At 33.2% G+C, this 16,957-nt stretch overlaps 2 protein-coding genes across 13 annotated transcripts in view; one reads left to right on the top strand and one right to left on the bottom strand.

Moving 5' to 3' along the window:
• Positions 1 to 4,663: 4,663 nt before the first annotated feature.
• On the bottom strand, positions 4,664 to 10,159 carry LOC105333436 (chromobox protein homolog 1). 2 transcript variants are annotated; one of them, XM_066084385.1, is made up of 6 exons: positions 10,043 to 10,159; positions 9,452 to 9,491; positions 8,456 to 8,633; positions 7,820 to 7,988; positions 7,632 to 7,732; positions 4,664 to 6,015 (listed from the first exon to the last, which is right to left on the bottom strand). In XM_066084385.1, the coding sequence occupies exons 2-6, from the start codon at positions 9,465 to 9,467 to the stop codon at positions 5,871 to 5,873; spliced, it is 609 nt and encodes a 202-aa protein (XP_065940457.1). In that variant the 5' UTR covers positions 9,468 to 9,491; positions 10,043 to 10,159; the 3' UTR covers positions 4,664 to 5,870. The 2 variants fall into 2 exon arrangements, with proteins under 2 accessions (XP_065940457.1, XP_065940458.1); XM_066084386.1 differs by having other exon boundaries at positions 7,832 to 7,988.
• Positions 10,160 to 16,209: 6,050 nt separating this feature from the next.
• LOC105333434 (heterogeneous nuclear ribonucleoprotein A3) overlaps positions 16,210 to 16,957 on the top strand; it is a 6,897-nt gene continuing 6,149 nt past the window's right edge. For all 11 annotated transcript variants that reach the window (XR_010713940.1, XR_010713939.1, XR_010713938.1 and 8 more), the window contains exons 1-2: positions 16,210 to 16,328; positions 16,895 to 16,957. The exon at positions 16,895 to 16,957 is cut by the window's right edge and continues 170 nt beyond it. Coding sequence is in view for 8 of the 11 variants with exons in the window: in XM_011436414.4 (XP_011434716.2) it covers positions 16,320 to 16,328; positions 16,895 to 16,957 (72 nt within the window). In the remaining 3 variants the exon portion in view is untranslated. The remainder of the gene's footprint in view (positions 16,329 to 16,894) is intronic.

The raw sequence follows: 16,957 nt of genomic DNA, 5'->3' as shown, positions 1-16,957 counted from the left end.
TTAAATAGGATGAACAAACTTGAATCCCCTTCACCCAGTGATGCTTTGTGCCAAGTTTGACTGAAATCGGCCCGTGGTTCTGGGGAAGAAGATGCATGCAAGTGCGTAAAGTTTACACTGACAACAAAGTGACAGACAACTGACAAATCTTGATCATAAAAATTTCAAGCTGAATGCATAAAATGACAAACTGTGATATTTTTAGCAATATGAAAGATTAAGTGGGCAAAATTAAACTTCCTCCTACCCCCTACCCCTCCACACAAAAATAAGATGCTATGGGAATTTTCGAAGTCCTTCAACACACAAAATAGGTTTGACATCTCTATCTCATGTTAAGATTCAAAATGCGGACTACAGTACCAATCAGACCCAACCTAACAGAAAGTTAACCCCTACTAAACCCTGGGTTTACTTTCGGGGTTTTCTCTGGGTTTACAAGAGTGGACCCAGAGTAAGAGTAGACCCAAAGTAAACCCAAAGTGGATACAGAGAGTAAGCCCCGATCAGAAGTTTACTCTAGAGAGCAGACGCTACATGTATATGGGCAAGCTTGACAGGCAGTAACACCCCTGCGAATGTGTTCGGAATGTTTTCTTTATCGTTGCTAAGTATGTAATAAATCCAGAGGTGCTCGAATGAAAGTTCACGAGACTTCACCGAGATTTGTTCAGTTCCTGTGAAATTTCGAGCGGAAGTATAAGTGTTTGGATAATATTCTCAAAATACGTAAGTACTGGTCGATTTTCATATCATATTCTACTTTGATTTATGTTAAAACATCAACATCTTTAAAGATGTCTGTCTTATTTCACCATCTAGCGGTTTTTTAAATTAAACGAAGATATTCAGAACAGAGTTATCGTTCGTGTTCAGCAACGTGTAGAGTGGTTGATTATATAAACATTGGGTTGCTTAATAAAATCATAGCCATGTTTGATGCTTGTGGTGTGCAATGCCATGATTTTAAAAAATTAATGGGTGAATGTTTTGCAAAAAAAGTTAGTGTATCGAGCCATTTTCAAGGAACATTCTGCATAAAATAGTACAGTCTGTTTCACTATTGATGTTATTACTAGGTCAGGCGCGGATCGAAAATTATTTCTTAGAGGGGATCTCTACTAAGCATGTTGATTGTCGCAACAGCAGAAAAAAACTATTTTTTGTATTGTCTTGTTTATTTCTAGAACACATTTTATCCACCAATTAATGAATATAAAGTTTAAAATCAATAAACCTCTAGAATTTATATTTGACTACAAGTACCTAGATTCTCTAAAATAGACTATAAACACGAGGCACGATTTTTACTGCGAAACAGAAAGGGTCAAATAAAACCACGTGGTCTAAAATTTAAATGACAATAACATTCGCAGGGGTGAGTAAGATGGTAAGATAAAAGACCGGTCTGCTTCAGACTTCAGTGAGTACAGTTGACCCCAAAAGCAAATCCTGAGTAAACCCAAAGGAAACCCCGAGTAAACCCAAAGTAAACCCAAAATGGACGCAAATTTTCAACAAGAGGCCCATGGGCCACATCGCTCACATTAACAACAGTTCCTTTTAACATACTATTTCGTAGCATATGCTTTTTCTATTTTAAACTTTGAACCCCTTTCTGGGGCTCCAACATTGGTCCGTGGTTTATGGTTCACTTGGCTGTAACAATTTAGAATCTTAGGATGATTACATAATCTCACAATCTAAAGCTTTGTAGTTTTCGAAAAGAAAATTTTTCATCCTTTTCCATAGATATTTCCATGTTAAACTTTGAACCTCTTTTGGGGCCACAGAATTAGTTCGGTAGTCACAGCTTTTTAAATCTAGAATCTACAATATTTAAGGAGGCTTGCATAGCAATCTCACAAATTGAAGCAGTGCAGATCTCCAGAAAAAGATTTTTAAACATTCTCCCTCTATATTCCTATGTTAAAATTTGAACCCCTTCTGGGGCCCAAAATTAGATCGAAGGTCACGGCTTTTATAATTTAGAATCTACACTATTTGAAGATGCTTACATAATAATCTGACAAATTGAAGCATTGTAGCTCTCAAGAAGGAGATTTTTAAACATTTTCCATATATATTCTTCTACGTTAAACTTTGAACCCGTCTTGGCTCTTGAGTCCCCAGAATTATTCCAGGGCCGGGTCACTATTTTAAAAATATTGATTCTACATTATCAAAGGTTACATGTTTAGTAATCTCACAAATTGTAGCATTGTATTTCTCGAGAAGAAGATTTACTTCTAAGCTAAACTTTTAACCCTTCTTGGTGCCCCAGTATTATTCCAGGGTTCATGATTTTAACAATTTAGAATCTACAATATCCAAGGATATTTGAATAGTAATATCGCTAACTATTGCATTGTAGTTCTCGAGAAGCAGAATTTAAACATTTTCCTATATACATGTATGTTAACTTTGAACCTCGCCTGGGGCCCCAGTTTTGGTCCGGGGCCACGATTTTTACAATTTGTAATCTTCACTATACACACAATTTACAAGCTTTTGTATAAATATCGGCATTCCTGGTGCGATAGTTCTTGAGAAGAAGATTCTTAAAGGGGCATGGTCAAGAATTTGGTCAAATTTTATTTTTCTGTTTTTATTATTTACAATGCTTTTGGGAATCCATTTATAATTTCATATGAAATATGTCACTCGATGAGTTTTAAGCAAGATACTTAAACAGGGCTCGTGGCCTGTTTTTGTTTACATAGGTTCAATCAGAGAAATAAATAACATATTTATGTCTCTGGTTCAATATACCAATAAAAAAAACTTTTTCAACCTGATTGGTCTATCTTCTTATTCATTCTAAGCATAAATAAACATTTCCTAACAATTAACCCATTCATTTTAAGTCTAAAACTGGAATTTTCACTTCAAAAGCTTTGTTTAAATCGCAAAGAATTGTAAGCTCTGTAACTTGCTCATAACTCAACAAATGACAGTCAAATTTATTTTTTGCCTATTAAAAATGCCTTACTGAAGCATTGTAAACATTAAAATCGAAAAAAAAATTTTTGACCAAAATAGTGACCATGCCCCTTTAAACATTTTTACTATGTATTTCTATGTTAAACTTTAAACCCCGCCAGGGGCCCCAGTTTTGATCCGGTGGTCACAATTTTTATAATTAAGAATCTTCACTAGATATACAAGCTTTCTTTTGTAAATATTGGCATTTCTTGTGCAGTGGGTCTTGAGAGGAAGATGTTTCAAGACAAACACCCTACACTCACTGTTTGGCGATTATCCCCTTTTTAAAATAGATTTAGTCCTTTATTTCACAATTTAAAACCCCTTTTTCATAAAGATGCTCAGTACCAAGTTTTATTAAATTTGGCCCATTGGTTTTAGAAAAGAGGTCAAAAAGGTGAAAAATTTACAGACGGACAACGGGTGATCAAAAAAGCTCACTTGAACCTTTGGTTCAGGTAAGCTAAAAAAGCAGACCCAAGGTAAACCCCAAAAGTAACATGGGGGTTTAGCTGGGGTTAGGTTGGGTCTGATTGGTACTGTATTTGGGCCTGATATGGCCTCTAAAATGTACATGGATATCAATTTACTGTAATTCTTTGCTTCACTTGTACAGATATACATGAATTTTTTTTCATTTCAAACCAAATGCCCACAATTTTAAACAGGTGAAAAGCTGTCAATGTGACAGCAAACCGGATTTTTTTTTTTATGTGAACTGTATCCATAATCCATGTCAACCCTGAATTGGTAAACACTACCTACTGTATCCAGTGAAATGGAGTACCCTATATCCAATATTTTGCAAAAAAAAATGACGAAGTTCAAAAGCTGGGATTTTTTTTTTCATAAATTATCAGAAATCAAAATCCTATTATTATGCACACCTCTGATATACATGTATGTGCAATTGATCTCCAAAAGAACAACTTCATATCTTGAAGTTAACCGTACCAATAAGGGCGCCCTATATGCAATATTTTGCCAAAAAATGACTAAGTTCAAAAGCTGGTATTTTTTTCATAAATTATTAGAAATCAAAATCCTAGCAGTATGCACACCTCTGATATATGTACAATTGATCTGCATTAGAACAACTTCCTATCTTGAAAACTGTAGGAAGAGTTATCTGTACGATGAGGGTACCCTTTTGGCAGCCGCCTGTCCGCCGTTTTCATCATTTCATTAACTGGATTTTTCCTTTGGAAAACCCGGTTAAAAATGATATAAAAAAATAACATTTTTCCACCATTTTTGCATTCTAAGCATAAAAAAGCTTGTTTTAATGCAGTTTTTCTCCAGAAAACATTGACTGCCTGATTAAAATATTTTCACTTCTGACATCACATACTGCCTGCGAGTGCAAATAAATAGGTGAAAAGATCAATTTTATGAACTACCCCAGTATTCTTTAAACTAACAAAAATGAATGTACCTAAAACACATTAACAATTGCAAATTATGGGGGCCATTATATGTTATTATGTGCCTATTATATCTGATTAAGCATGTTCTGCACAAAAATCTATTTATATCTAAATTCCAAATTTTCATGCCATCAACAAGTTTCACAATCTTATAGGGATAGTTTTATTACTCTCTTGATAAACTTTAATATTAGTGCAAAAGTAAAATTACAAAACACCTTTCTAATCTCCAAGTAAAAAAAATACAAACACACAATTTTATTTTCTTTATTTAAAACTTCGTAAAAATACCTGACACGAAAAAAATACATAGTAAATTGCCAATTCTTTTCCAAACCTAACATGAAGTTCACCACAATTTTGTAATGATTTAAAAATGTACCTGCCAAATAATTTTTCCAAAAAATTCATACTGAGTTTATTATATAGTTCATTTTTTACTTCATATATGACATACAAAAGTGGCTTTCATTTTGGAAGGTAAAATAACACCAGCACAACAAACCTAACTGACATCTTTCACAACAGCAAGTTTTCATGAAACCCTTTTGATCACTATAAATTCATTAAATTGATACATGTCTTAAAGTATTTGCATATATACATAATACATCTAGTAAGAACACTGCACATTCTTATAAATGAAATGAAAAGTATTCTCACAGCAACAATTTCTAATGGCTTGTTTTCTGTCAAAAATGATAAACTTTAATACATGTACAACAAAAGTTTTGGGTTGATTTTGAGAGAAGATTGATAGTTTTACAGATCTATCAACATGTTGTTTTTTTTCCATTCAGAAATACTCTAAAAATCTATTGCAACAGCATACAGAGTACTGATTATATATATTTCTCTTACACACAATCATATACCCACCGTTCTCTCACATTTGAAAATTAAATCTATGAATAATACAGTGTTTTCAACAAAATTTTCAATAAAAACAAAAGCAACTTGCTGTCATAATGAAGGATGAAATTGTTGTACACACACTATTTAAATGATAAAGAGAGATGGCACAACAACAATGAACATTACTACATACACAAAGATTGCAACAGATGGACTTCCGAAGTGAACGAATGGAAAACTGTTTAAACTTTTGACACCCTAAACGACAGATGTGCACCATGATTATGACATGAATCATTGTGAGTGATCAAATAGACTGCCTGCTGATGAAATTAATTTGCGATCATAAGAAGTAAAGGGGCAATGGGCTGCTGATAGCCTGATACAGAATCCAGCAACATCTCTCACAGGACTTGACGGTCTTTCTTGAGTCTGATCTTAAAATGCAAATCTTCAAATGTATATTTGCATCAGAAAAAGATGTCAATCCTACACAACATGGGATTTATATATCCGAGATCCATCTCTATCACTTGCCATATCAAAAAAAGAAAGAAAAGAATGAACCTGTCCTGGGCCCCGACAAAATTATTTTTTGATAGATTATAAATCCTCCTTGCTTTCATCCTCTTCATTGTCATTATGAGTGTGCCATGTGAGTCGTTCTTCATAAAAAGCTATCACTATTTGTGGACATTTAACATTAGCTTGTCTTGCTGGTACTAAATCTGCCTCATCACTGTCTTTCCTTTAAAACATAAATGAAGACTTTCATGTCAAACAGATTTTAAAAACAGAAATTCTTAACCAACATATTATTTTTATCATAGATCACACAGTCAAGTATTACAATTTGATCCCTAGATAGCCAATACCGGTACACTTTCTTTAATAATATCAAAACAATAATTTGATCAGAAGAGGAACATCAGGCAGCCTTGACATTATCAAATCAAACTGGAGATTTTGTGCTTGTAGCAAGATATTGAACAGAAAAGCAAAAAAACCTGAAAGGATTAGCTGCAATAATGTAGCCCTCTCTGATTTTTTATATCTGATGTTTACTGGAGAGGGCTACAATTCCACAGGATCTCCTGTAAGGGTGCAAAATTAATTTCTTAATGCGGCTGACTTTGGTCTGAAAAGATCGATTTTATATTTCAATTCCTTTAGATAAAATGATTTTTTAATTCAGGTTGAACAAACTAACCATATGTAATTCAAAACCAGATAAAACACATCAGCATGTTTACCAGTTGTCTTTTTCAGCAGCCATGACAGTTCTCTCGTGATTTTATGAGATTTACGATCGGAGTTTTGATGAGCTTGATAACGTGAATGTCAGTGTAGATAATTGATCTTACCCCGTTCTATCATTAAAACATCATTTAAGGAAATGGTATATAAGGCCTAAAAAAAAAATAGGTTTGTTTCCGCTTTCAGGCTGAAAAAAATTAGGGTCGGTCGGTCGGCTTTTTTTTTTTTTTTAATCTTTTTTTTTTCCCTCTCCATCTGTTCAATTGTGCATATTAAACCATTTATCTATTAAACTGGGTAAGATAAAAAAAACCAAGTATTTGTTGTCATTGTTTAAATGATGTGATGAACTTTTTCCCCGGCTGGTGGGAACATTTCTCGAGCTCAACTGCCACGACATGTGCTGCCATTTGTAAATAACAAACATCTACACAACACTGATGACATCTCAATATGTTCTATAAGCGTTTTTACGACTTAAGTTTGGAGGACACAATAAATTTTTAAATCGGATAAAAACGAAATTTTAACAAAAAACGGATAAAAACGGAAATTTAAGAAAAAACTCGAAAAAAATTTTTGGGTCGGCGGGTTTAAGTTAGGGTCGGTCGGGAAAGCGGAAACAAACCTATTTTTTTTTTAGGCCTAATGGAAAATTCATATTTACAGCGTTAATTATGTTTAAATAGGGGAATTCCTATATTCAGTTCAAGATACGCTTCTGAATTCTCATTGGCTGTCCATAAATAAAACCGGTCAAGGTCAGTAAACATGGCCGACAAATTCAACTTGTGTTGTTGACATGCATGAAAAATAACGGATATAAGGACTATACTTGATATTTTTGGATTAATTTATGCCATAGACATCTATAATGTTTGAGTTCAGGTAAGAAATGCAAATGTTACTGTCATTTATATAAGATTTGAGACGAAATCGTTGCGGGAGTGAATCACTCCCGCACTTGCACCATTACATAGATCCTATGGAGTTGTAGCCCTCTCCAAAAAAAAAAAAAAAATAATAATAAAAATCGGGAGAGGGCTACATTATTGCAGCTAGAGAGGATAGATAAAATTCATGACTCCAATCCTCAAACAAACTTACCACTTCATTAAAAACATGAGTTCGCCTGAACTGTCTGTGGCACCAATAATTCTCTCTGGCAACAACCCTCTGTCAAAACCTCTTGGTTTGTTATCTTCTTCCTGTAAATCAGGATCAAAATTAGTGAACATAAATTAATTTTAACATTTATCATCAAATGCATTTATCTTTCGATCTGATGATCTTACTGTTGTTTTTACTTCTGAGACTTTCTTCTTCTTCTTTGCTGCACCATCATCTGTGCCATTTGGAGTTTTTCTTTTCTTCTCTTGATCTTTTTTCTTCTTTTTCTCCTCAAACTCTGCTATAAGGTCTGGACAATCTAAATTTGCTTCTGGTTCCCAAGTATTCTCTGAGCTGGAAAAAAATAATGTTCATGATAATATCTCTTCATGTAAACAAGAGATTTTCAGAACCTGAGACAGAGAATAAGTTATGACTACACTGAAAAAAAATTTTTTATGTACTTTGAACAACAAGTAAAAAATGTTCTTAATCATTGTTTACAGTACTTTAAATAATATATTACCGGTATTTATTTTTGCAAGATAAACAGATTCTTCCTTTCATATATTTAAAATACAACCAACAGAATGTTTCGCAGCATTTACTTCTAAATTTGGCTATTTATCCTAATACAGAGAATACAATAAATCTACCTGAGATTTATTATTATGACAATGAATTTCCTACCAACCCACCTTAATCAGCTAGGGTCAGAAAACAATTCAAAACATCAAACAACAAATTTCTTTTCATGCTGCCTCAGCTCTAAGAATGCAGGATCTTTACAAAAAAGAATATTATACATTAATAACTCTTACTCTGGGTAACCTTTCCATTTCAGAAGGTACTCTTTACGACCTCCCTTCATCCTGGAGTCCACCACTTTCTCAACTGTGTATTCTTCTTCCTCTTCCTCTTCTTCCTCAACGTCTGCTGGCTCTGCAACAATTTCCTCATCTTTTTTGGCCTTGGCTGGTCTTGTTGACGACATCGTTGCTGCCTAAAAATTCAAATTTGGCATCGATATTGAAAAAACCCTCAATATTTACATGAATTGTGTAAATCCTTCTTGCCCAGTGATATTGCATTTGAAAAAGTTATGGGTGAATTTCATAGGTCATATTTTCATGGATCTTGATATCATAGCGTGATTATAAACTGCGTATTTTCCCCGAATGTTTACGTCCTTTGACAATTATCATATGCTTTAAATGAATGACAATACATCAGTTCTATGATATCACCCACTCCTAATAATGTCATCACTTTAAAAAATGGTGTAACAACCCCCCCCCCCCTCTTCTGAAAATCAATGTGGGAAATATTAAAAGATAAAAAATCTTTCCATTAAATCATTCTTAATTTAGCAGATTGTCTGGCTAACTACAAAACTTATCTGCTTCTGGTTATTTCATACTTTCTGGTATACTTAATATTTTGGTTTTTAAGTTTTTAACTTATTGAAGGTCTGTAAATCTTGACATATGCATGAATACTAATTGCGAGATTTCTTGTGAATTTTAATTCCAAAGTTACCGGTAACCATCATAACCTATGAACTTGGAATTAATGTATTGTATGAGAGATGTTTTGTGGGTTAAATTGTGATATTTCATTGCAATGGGGAGAAATGGTACTTTGTGAGATTTGGTCCTAGGCCAGTATAGAGCAGTATAATAAATTAATGATACTAGTTTATTATCAAAACATATCATATATGTATTCATATACAAAGAGTTAAGCGAACACTACTTACAGACCATTCAAAAAAGTAAAACTCGAGAAGTAAAAACTATAAGTAATTTTGTTAAAACTTGCCTTTTCGTCCATTGTGTAGACTAAGTTGGAACACAGCTAGATGTAGAAAATAGACAAGTGATGATTTTATAGGCATATATATGTGAATGTTATGTGAACTCAAAGCCACACAAGATTTTTCGTTCAAATTTCATGGTCATGTTTGCTTTTTTTGGAATTAAAGACAGCTGTCTTTTATAAACAATCTTTAAACTTTTTTTCGCTTATAACACGAAAGGCACTTCTTCACGTCTTGCTGTGGCATTTAATTGTGCATTTCATAAAGCAAAGTGTTGAACCTATTAATGAACCTGACCGATTAGTCTTGAAGAAATCAAATGTGTTAAAAGTAAAAAATAACTTCTTAAGATTGTAAAAATAATATATTGGTAAATAGGCAATCCTACATATAACCAGCCACTTATTCCATTCATAATATTAGACTAACATGCGCCATTTTGATAAAAGAGGCATGAGACTTGGATGCTACAATCCGATATTCGGATGACACGCCAATGATGCCCCAAGTACATTCAATATTCAGTTTTAAACCAAATTTTGCAATACGAATGGAAGATGACAATTCCAAAACACATCAGCAAAATTACCTCAAATAGCCTTGTGTTCACAAATAATTTCAGTAATGCCGGGAACACAACGTAGCTTTGATGCGCATGTGTGCAGTTTATATCCGACTACAAGAAAAACGCGGGAAGAAAAAAAATACACTATTGTGTTTATTCAACAAGTATTCAAATAATCCAATTAATTGCAATAAGGAATGTGTTTTGAATTATGAAATGTAATTAATGCATATAAATTTGATTGTCTATCAAAAAATATAAGGATCACGGTATCGAATTGACAACATTCATTTGTTCGGATAAATACGAAATGACTAGCACGTCCTGACCATGCAATTGAACAACACGCAAAGTTGGCATTTAACCCCGTAATTTATTAAACGCAAAACGATAGAGCATACTAGTATATCGGTCTTTTAATAAATTATGAAGTAATTAAGTGATGCGTAAAGATAAAAAATATAAATTTTTGGTTAATTATTTGTGAACACATCAGTATACAAATGTCAATCTCATTAAGGAACCTGTCAATTCTAAAAACATTACAGCTGCTAGAAGGAATTGTTGTTTTCTAAAAAAAACTTTTTCAACGCTAGAAAGGAAAGTCAACAATGAACACATACAATTTTATGAATACCAATAATAGTCTAGTTTTGTTTACCCACTGTTTTGTCCATTGTAGATTTATGAGTTAATGTTTAACTTTTGCATGCTATGTTTAATGTTTTTGTTTTATGTAACTCATATTCATGACTGTATGTCGACATGGTAATTGTCAATAAATGAATTGAATTATTTCAATAAATGATAGTTTTGGTCGTTCCAGAAAAAAAATAGGCCGCTTTCGATGCACGTACTCGGATTGTACATTGTACTTTTTATATCATTCCACCCTGCAAAATTCATTCACCTATACACATTCATTAGCAGATTTAGTCTGTGCCTTTCCCAATGGAAAGACACCACCATTCCGTGGTTTGCGCGGCATTTCGCGAATAAATGATATGAGAATGAAATTTTTTGGTTAAAAAATGTTACACGCAAAAACTAAACACAATCTAATGATATTCCATGAGTGTATCAATGCAAGGTTGAACAAAGACTGACTAACTTTCCCATACAATATCTTTTTTAAAATAGAAATAAAATGTCAAATTCCCACGGACGGGATGGAGGTAATTAAAAGTTAAAACAAGAGAAATGTGAAATTGCCTATAGGCTTGTATATAATCTGAAATTTAATTGGAACAAAATCTGCTAATTAGCCCCACGATTTGAGCGATAAGGTGTGAAAGAGAGCGGGGAGAGCGGTCAAAGCCTCACCCTCATTCATAGTTTACATTATTTGCTGACCTTACAAGAATTTGTAGAATTCTTACTACTGAATGAAATTAAAGGCGAAATTTTACTCTTAAATAACAGTGGTGAAAATTTGACTTTATCTGACAACAGGTGTTATGCACTGTATAATACGATTACACAGATGTTCTAATTAAATTTTCGATTGAATTGTATTTGTTGATGGTATGTCTTGTTCAGTTAACCAATTAGCCGCTGTATTGTATGGTCCTAAAGTAACTAAACGATTGACAACGACCACTATGCGTGTCTGTCCAAAATGGACACCTTTGTCGTGTTTTCTTTGCGTTTATGACGGGCTGGGGCTGAGACTGGCAATGACCTTCAAGTTCAAGTTCATTTATTTCACTCATAACATATAATGTTACATGAGGTGCAGAAGAATTATATACAAAAGTATAAGAAAAGCAGGATTTACAAAAAGAAACAGAATAAAGTAAACAATGAATTTGTTATAGTTGTTACGTAGGATGACCGACCAAATCAAATATTTTTCTAATTAAAGTACACATTTTCATAAGTATTACATGATTTGAAGATGACATAAGTGTTCTAAATTTTAAGATGTTTGGGTTTTTAAGATAATTATTACTAAACATTTTTTTTTCTTACATGTGACAGTGCACTACATTCTAAAACATAATGAAATTCATCGCCAATTTGATTCCTTCCAAAATGCACTAAATGAACTTTAATCTTAATCATTTTTATCAATTAATGGAAGTTACAAGTTAATACCAACAAAACAAAAAATATTGATATTTTCTAAAGGCCCTTTACAAAAAAAAGTTTTTTTTATTACATTAATGAGGTAGCTATAGAACATGTTAAAATTTAATACCTGGATATAATTTTCTCTAGCACGGGTTTATTTTCTGAAGCTAAAACATATCTGAATGAACTGGCACATAAAGTAATGTACAGTGTAATTAAAAAATTAAGACAATTTAATCTATCCGTTTATTGCTAATTTGACTTATTTTATAGATTGTATATATATATATATATATATAACGTGTTCCTCTAAATTCGGTTAAAAGTAGTACGCGCAGTCCTACATGATTTACGGGGGACAGGTGTGTCACTTCCCTTTACCTTGTGGAAAAATTGTTTTCAAATACAGACAAAATTCTATCTATAAGTTATATAAGATTTAATTCTGCAATATAATAGTGGAAATATGTCAAAGTCTTGGATTGTCAAACTCTTGAGTGTAAAATATATGTTATATTAGATACATGTATGTGTGTTTGTTTTTCAAATATCTGGTCTGAACAACTGCTGTAAATGTAAAATGGATATCTGCAATTTTGAAATAAAGGTTACAAGACCAGTTCATCCCAAAATGGTATATTGATATTAATGAAATTTCAAGATATAATTAAATAATTGTTCCAGTATTGAGCTTCACACATTTTTTTCTTTTAAAACTTTTTTTAACTTTAGGTTAATAAACATCTTCGCTATAGCCAAGGGTTTTCGGTCCGCTTTGCTCCCCATATGGGGAGCAAAGCGGACCGAAAACCCTTGGCTAGCGAAGATGGTTAATAGGATGAATTTTGAAAATTCAAAAATTACACCCGAACAGAGAATTAAAAAAAAATTTTTTTTTTTATGTTTTAGATGGTAAAAAGCACTTAATTTGAACTGAAGGCAGGTAAGATGAATTCTGGAAATTCCACATGTTGACTGTAGGTGCCTTGTTGACTATATAGAATTTGCTCACTTAATATTGAAACAAAACAGATCGCAATGACTTTTTTTGATTTTCTCTGATATTTTAAATATCAATACAACTTTAAATTGGTACCCATCGTCTCAAACCACAATGAATACATGTATATATACAATTACTCTTCCACCTTGAGAGAGCTATGCAGGCTTGAGACGATGAAGGGTACCATAATTCGCATTTGTTTGGACAAATCACGTGCACCGTAGGGCGCCTGTAAAGTGCGAAACGAAATCGAAACGAAATCGAAACGAAACGAAACGAAATCGAACGAAACGAAACCAATCGAAACGAAACCAATCGAAACGAAATCGAAACGAAACGAAACGAAATCGAACGAAACGAAACCAATCGAAACGAAACCAATCGAAACGAAACCAAACGAAACGAAACCAAAAATCGAAACGAAACGAAACGGAATTTAAACAAAACTAATATCAATTTTGACTACATAAAAATGAAAATAAATTCATTAAAATAAATTTTTGAACAATAAAATATAACTACATGTATGTTTCAGATTGCCGCTGTAAATTTTTGAGCCGATTACCCGAAATTTGCAAAAATTATATAATTCGTTCCGTTTTGATCAGTTTGGTTTGGTTTCGTTTGGTTTGGTTTCGTTTCGTTCGGTTTCGTTTCGTTTCGTTTTATTTCGATTTCGTTTCGCACTTTACAGGCGCCCTGCACCGTAAGGAGGTTTGGCTGCATTATTATAGACCATTTTTCTTTAAAAAAAATCTAACATCGTAACGTTATACATATTTGTACACACATTTACATGTTCAATACTTCGCAAATCATTCACCAGCGTATAATCTACAAAGTCAGAACTTATTGTCCTTCACAGGCACGTAGCATCAGGGGGGGGGGGGGGCAGGGGGGGCCTGCCCCCCTCCCCCCCCCCCCACTTTTTCTCGCAGCAACAGATTTTTTTAAAATTTACATATAAAAAAATGAATTATAATGGAGTTGGCCCCCCCCCCCCCACTTTTTTGGAAGGAAATGAGGAGTCAAATTGAAGTTATCTCCCCCCCCCTACCCCCCCCCCCCCCCCCGACGGATTAGGAATTTGATGATTTGGAGGGGAAAAAATTTTGGTACGGAAGAAATTTTTTTTTTGGAAGTATAGTTCAGTAACCCCCCCCCCCCCCCCCCCCCCCACGGATTAGGATTTTGAAGATTTTTGAAAACTTTAATTTGTTTTTTTTTGCTTGTAAAGATTTTTTGGATGGGTCTGCCCCCCCCCCCTCCCCACTTTCAAAAACGATGCTACGTGCCTGCTTCACTTATTATTAATCTAAAGCTATCAAATGACATATTATAATTTGGATTAACATTTTGTCCAGAACAAAAACACAAGATATTCAGTGTGGTGCTTTTATTTTTACTTATATTAAATCTTTGCTCCCAATGCGAAAGGAGAGTTTTTCTCTGTTTTTGGGTAGCCATTTTGGGTCACCTCTATTCTAGAAATTATGCATCATATATTGATCCTACCCATAAATTCAACTTTTATAATGCCAATTGAACTATCTTAAATAAAATAGTAATGGAAAAATTACATATTTACAGAGTTTAGTATGGAACTATATTTTGTGGCGGAAGCTTTTTACGAAGAAAATGAACATTTTTCATAACTCAGTTGTTTTAGAGTACCGTCACTTTAGCTTTCTTATTTTCAGTGCAAACAAAATTTCCAGATAGTTTGTGCAGTGGGATATATCTTCATTTTGTTACGAAAAACATAATTTTACAATTTTTCAATATTTCTGTCAACACATATTGGCAAATTTAAAGCTATACACGCTATAATTTGCGTCAATTTTGAATGACAGTGAAAACGCATGTGCTTGTCTTCTTATAACAGTTATCCTTAATCTGTAAATTACAAGGGTGAATTCCATCTCGTTACAAAGATATAGATTTTTAATTGTTTATTTTTCTGCCAGGAAAATATACCTTTTCATGAATATTGATGAAGGAAGAGCAAACCGACCTCATTGCGCATGTCCGCGGAGAACTAGGTGGTCGTTATTGTTTGCCTAATTAAATATCCAACTTGATTTTTAATATGCTTAACAGTTGTTAATTTGAAATACATACATGTATAATGAGTAAAATACGCTTGCCATTCACGATACCCTTACTTCTGCATTAACAGTTATAGGATCTATAAATAGCACATAGGGGAAAAACACAGGTCTACGTCATTTTTTTAAAGGAAGTATCCATATCTACTCACAGGCTTGTATTTTTTCTTTTGTTTGTACTCGTATATCGGACAAATTTATGCTTTACTGAAAATATCCTTTCCTTTGTGAAACTATCACAATTATGAAGATGTTGACCCTTCACCAGTTTTGGTATGATAAGCTAAATTTAGCTGTCGATATCACGTGATAGATTGATATTCACGAGGAGGCATTACTTTCCTGGCAGGAAAATAAATATTTTTTATTGTTTAATATTTGATATATTTGTTACGTGATCGAATTGAGCATTATAATTAACAGAATAAAGGTAACTTTTATTAGTAATCAAACACATACATTTTCCCCTTTATTCAAAATTGACGCAAATTATAGCGTGTATAGCTTTAACTTATATTTCATAAAAGTCAAGGAAGAATGAATCCCAATTTCTGCCCCGAATAAGCTTATTTCATGCCATTCTCAAATTTTACATAATGGACTCATACTTTTTGTTTTATTTTCTGAAATTTTAAGGTTTTTCTGACAAGTTTATCATAATTTGAGAAAAGGTTTGACACTTTTAAATAATTTCATTACATGTTGAATTGGTAATGGATAAAAATAGCGTGTTATCAGTGCAAAAAGGTAAAAATATCAATTAGGTGAAGAAGACCCCAAAATTTTGTTTTGAATTTTGGTTAAGTTATATGTGAAGATTTTTAAAAAATACTTTAGAAAAAAATTTTAAGACTTTTGATCGCAGGATCCAACGTACATAATACAAGAGAATGGAAAATGAAATAAAAATAGATTGAAAGAAAACAACAAAAGCTTGATTAACTTACATAGATGTACATTACATTAAAGTTAAATCTTTGATTAGATATGTCAATGTGCTGTCAATTCCGTTTTTATCAGGAAAGTAACATTTTTGCAAACACGTGACAGCTCAGACCACGTGATCAGTTGAGCACCCCTTTCAGCTTGGCGTGGACAGACAAAGAAGAAGACAAATATGCCCGGCGTAAGTACTGTATAAGTATTAACAATTTCATTAAGTTACTAGGTTAACTGCATTGATTTATTTGTAGATATATACGCAAGCATTACAAATTGCATCAAATGATTATGGTAAATATCCGTTTGCATCGTGTATTAAATTTGTAAAAGTTCTCGTCGCCATTTTGGAGGAATGTTGCTTGGCCATTTTGAATATATATAAGGTTGGAATGTGCAAATCATTTTTAGTTCAACCTGTATTATTAAGTGTATAACTGTAAATTTCCTCTTTCATAGTCAGTTTTTGAAAGTTTTGAGAAATTAAGTTTAGAAAGAAGAGAGTCGTTGTGAAGAATTCATAATTGCATTAGCGTCGCGGCGTGGCCTCGTTTTGCAAGACAAAGGCGGCCAGCAAGGAAGCTTAATCTAAAATGAAACAAGAGCAGTAAAAATTTCTAGCCAAAGTCTTGATATAGCAAGCTCATATGAATTTCTATGCTTGAATATAAGCAAGCACTTGAATTTTATGTTCAGTTACCTTTGTAACGTTTTAAAGCAGCCAAGACCTTGACATTGTTCATCTATTTATAGTTTGGAGGTGGATTTGGTGGCGGTCGCGGAGGAGGTCGAGGTGGTGGTATGGGAGGTCGCGGT

Source organism: Magallana gigas, chromosome 5, assembly GCF_963853765.1.
Source record: "Magallana gigas chromosome 5, xbMagGiga1.1, whole genome shotgun sequence".
NCBI classification, from domain to species: domain Eukaryota; kingdom Metazoa; phylum Mollusca; class Bivalvia; order Ostreida; family Ostreidae; genus Magallana; species Magallana gigas.
Note: the sequence above shows the minus strand (reverse complement) of the source record. Positions and strands in the feature narration are given on the sequence as shown.

Excerpts from the sequence above, each read along its gene's own strand:
- LOC105333436 (XM_066084385.1), bottom strand. Across the intron at positions 7,989-8,455 it reads AAATGGAAAGGTTACCCAGA|CTCAGAGAATACTTGGGAAC; the intron begins GTAAGAGTTATT and ends ATTTTTTTCCAG. Across the intron at positions 7,733-7,819 it reads TCTCAGAAGTAAAAACAACA|GAAGAAGATAACAAACCAAG; the intron begins GTAAGATCATCA and ends CCTGATTTACAG.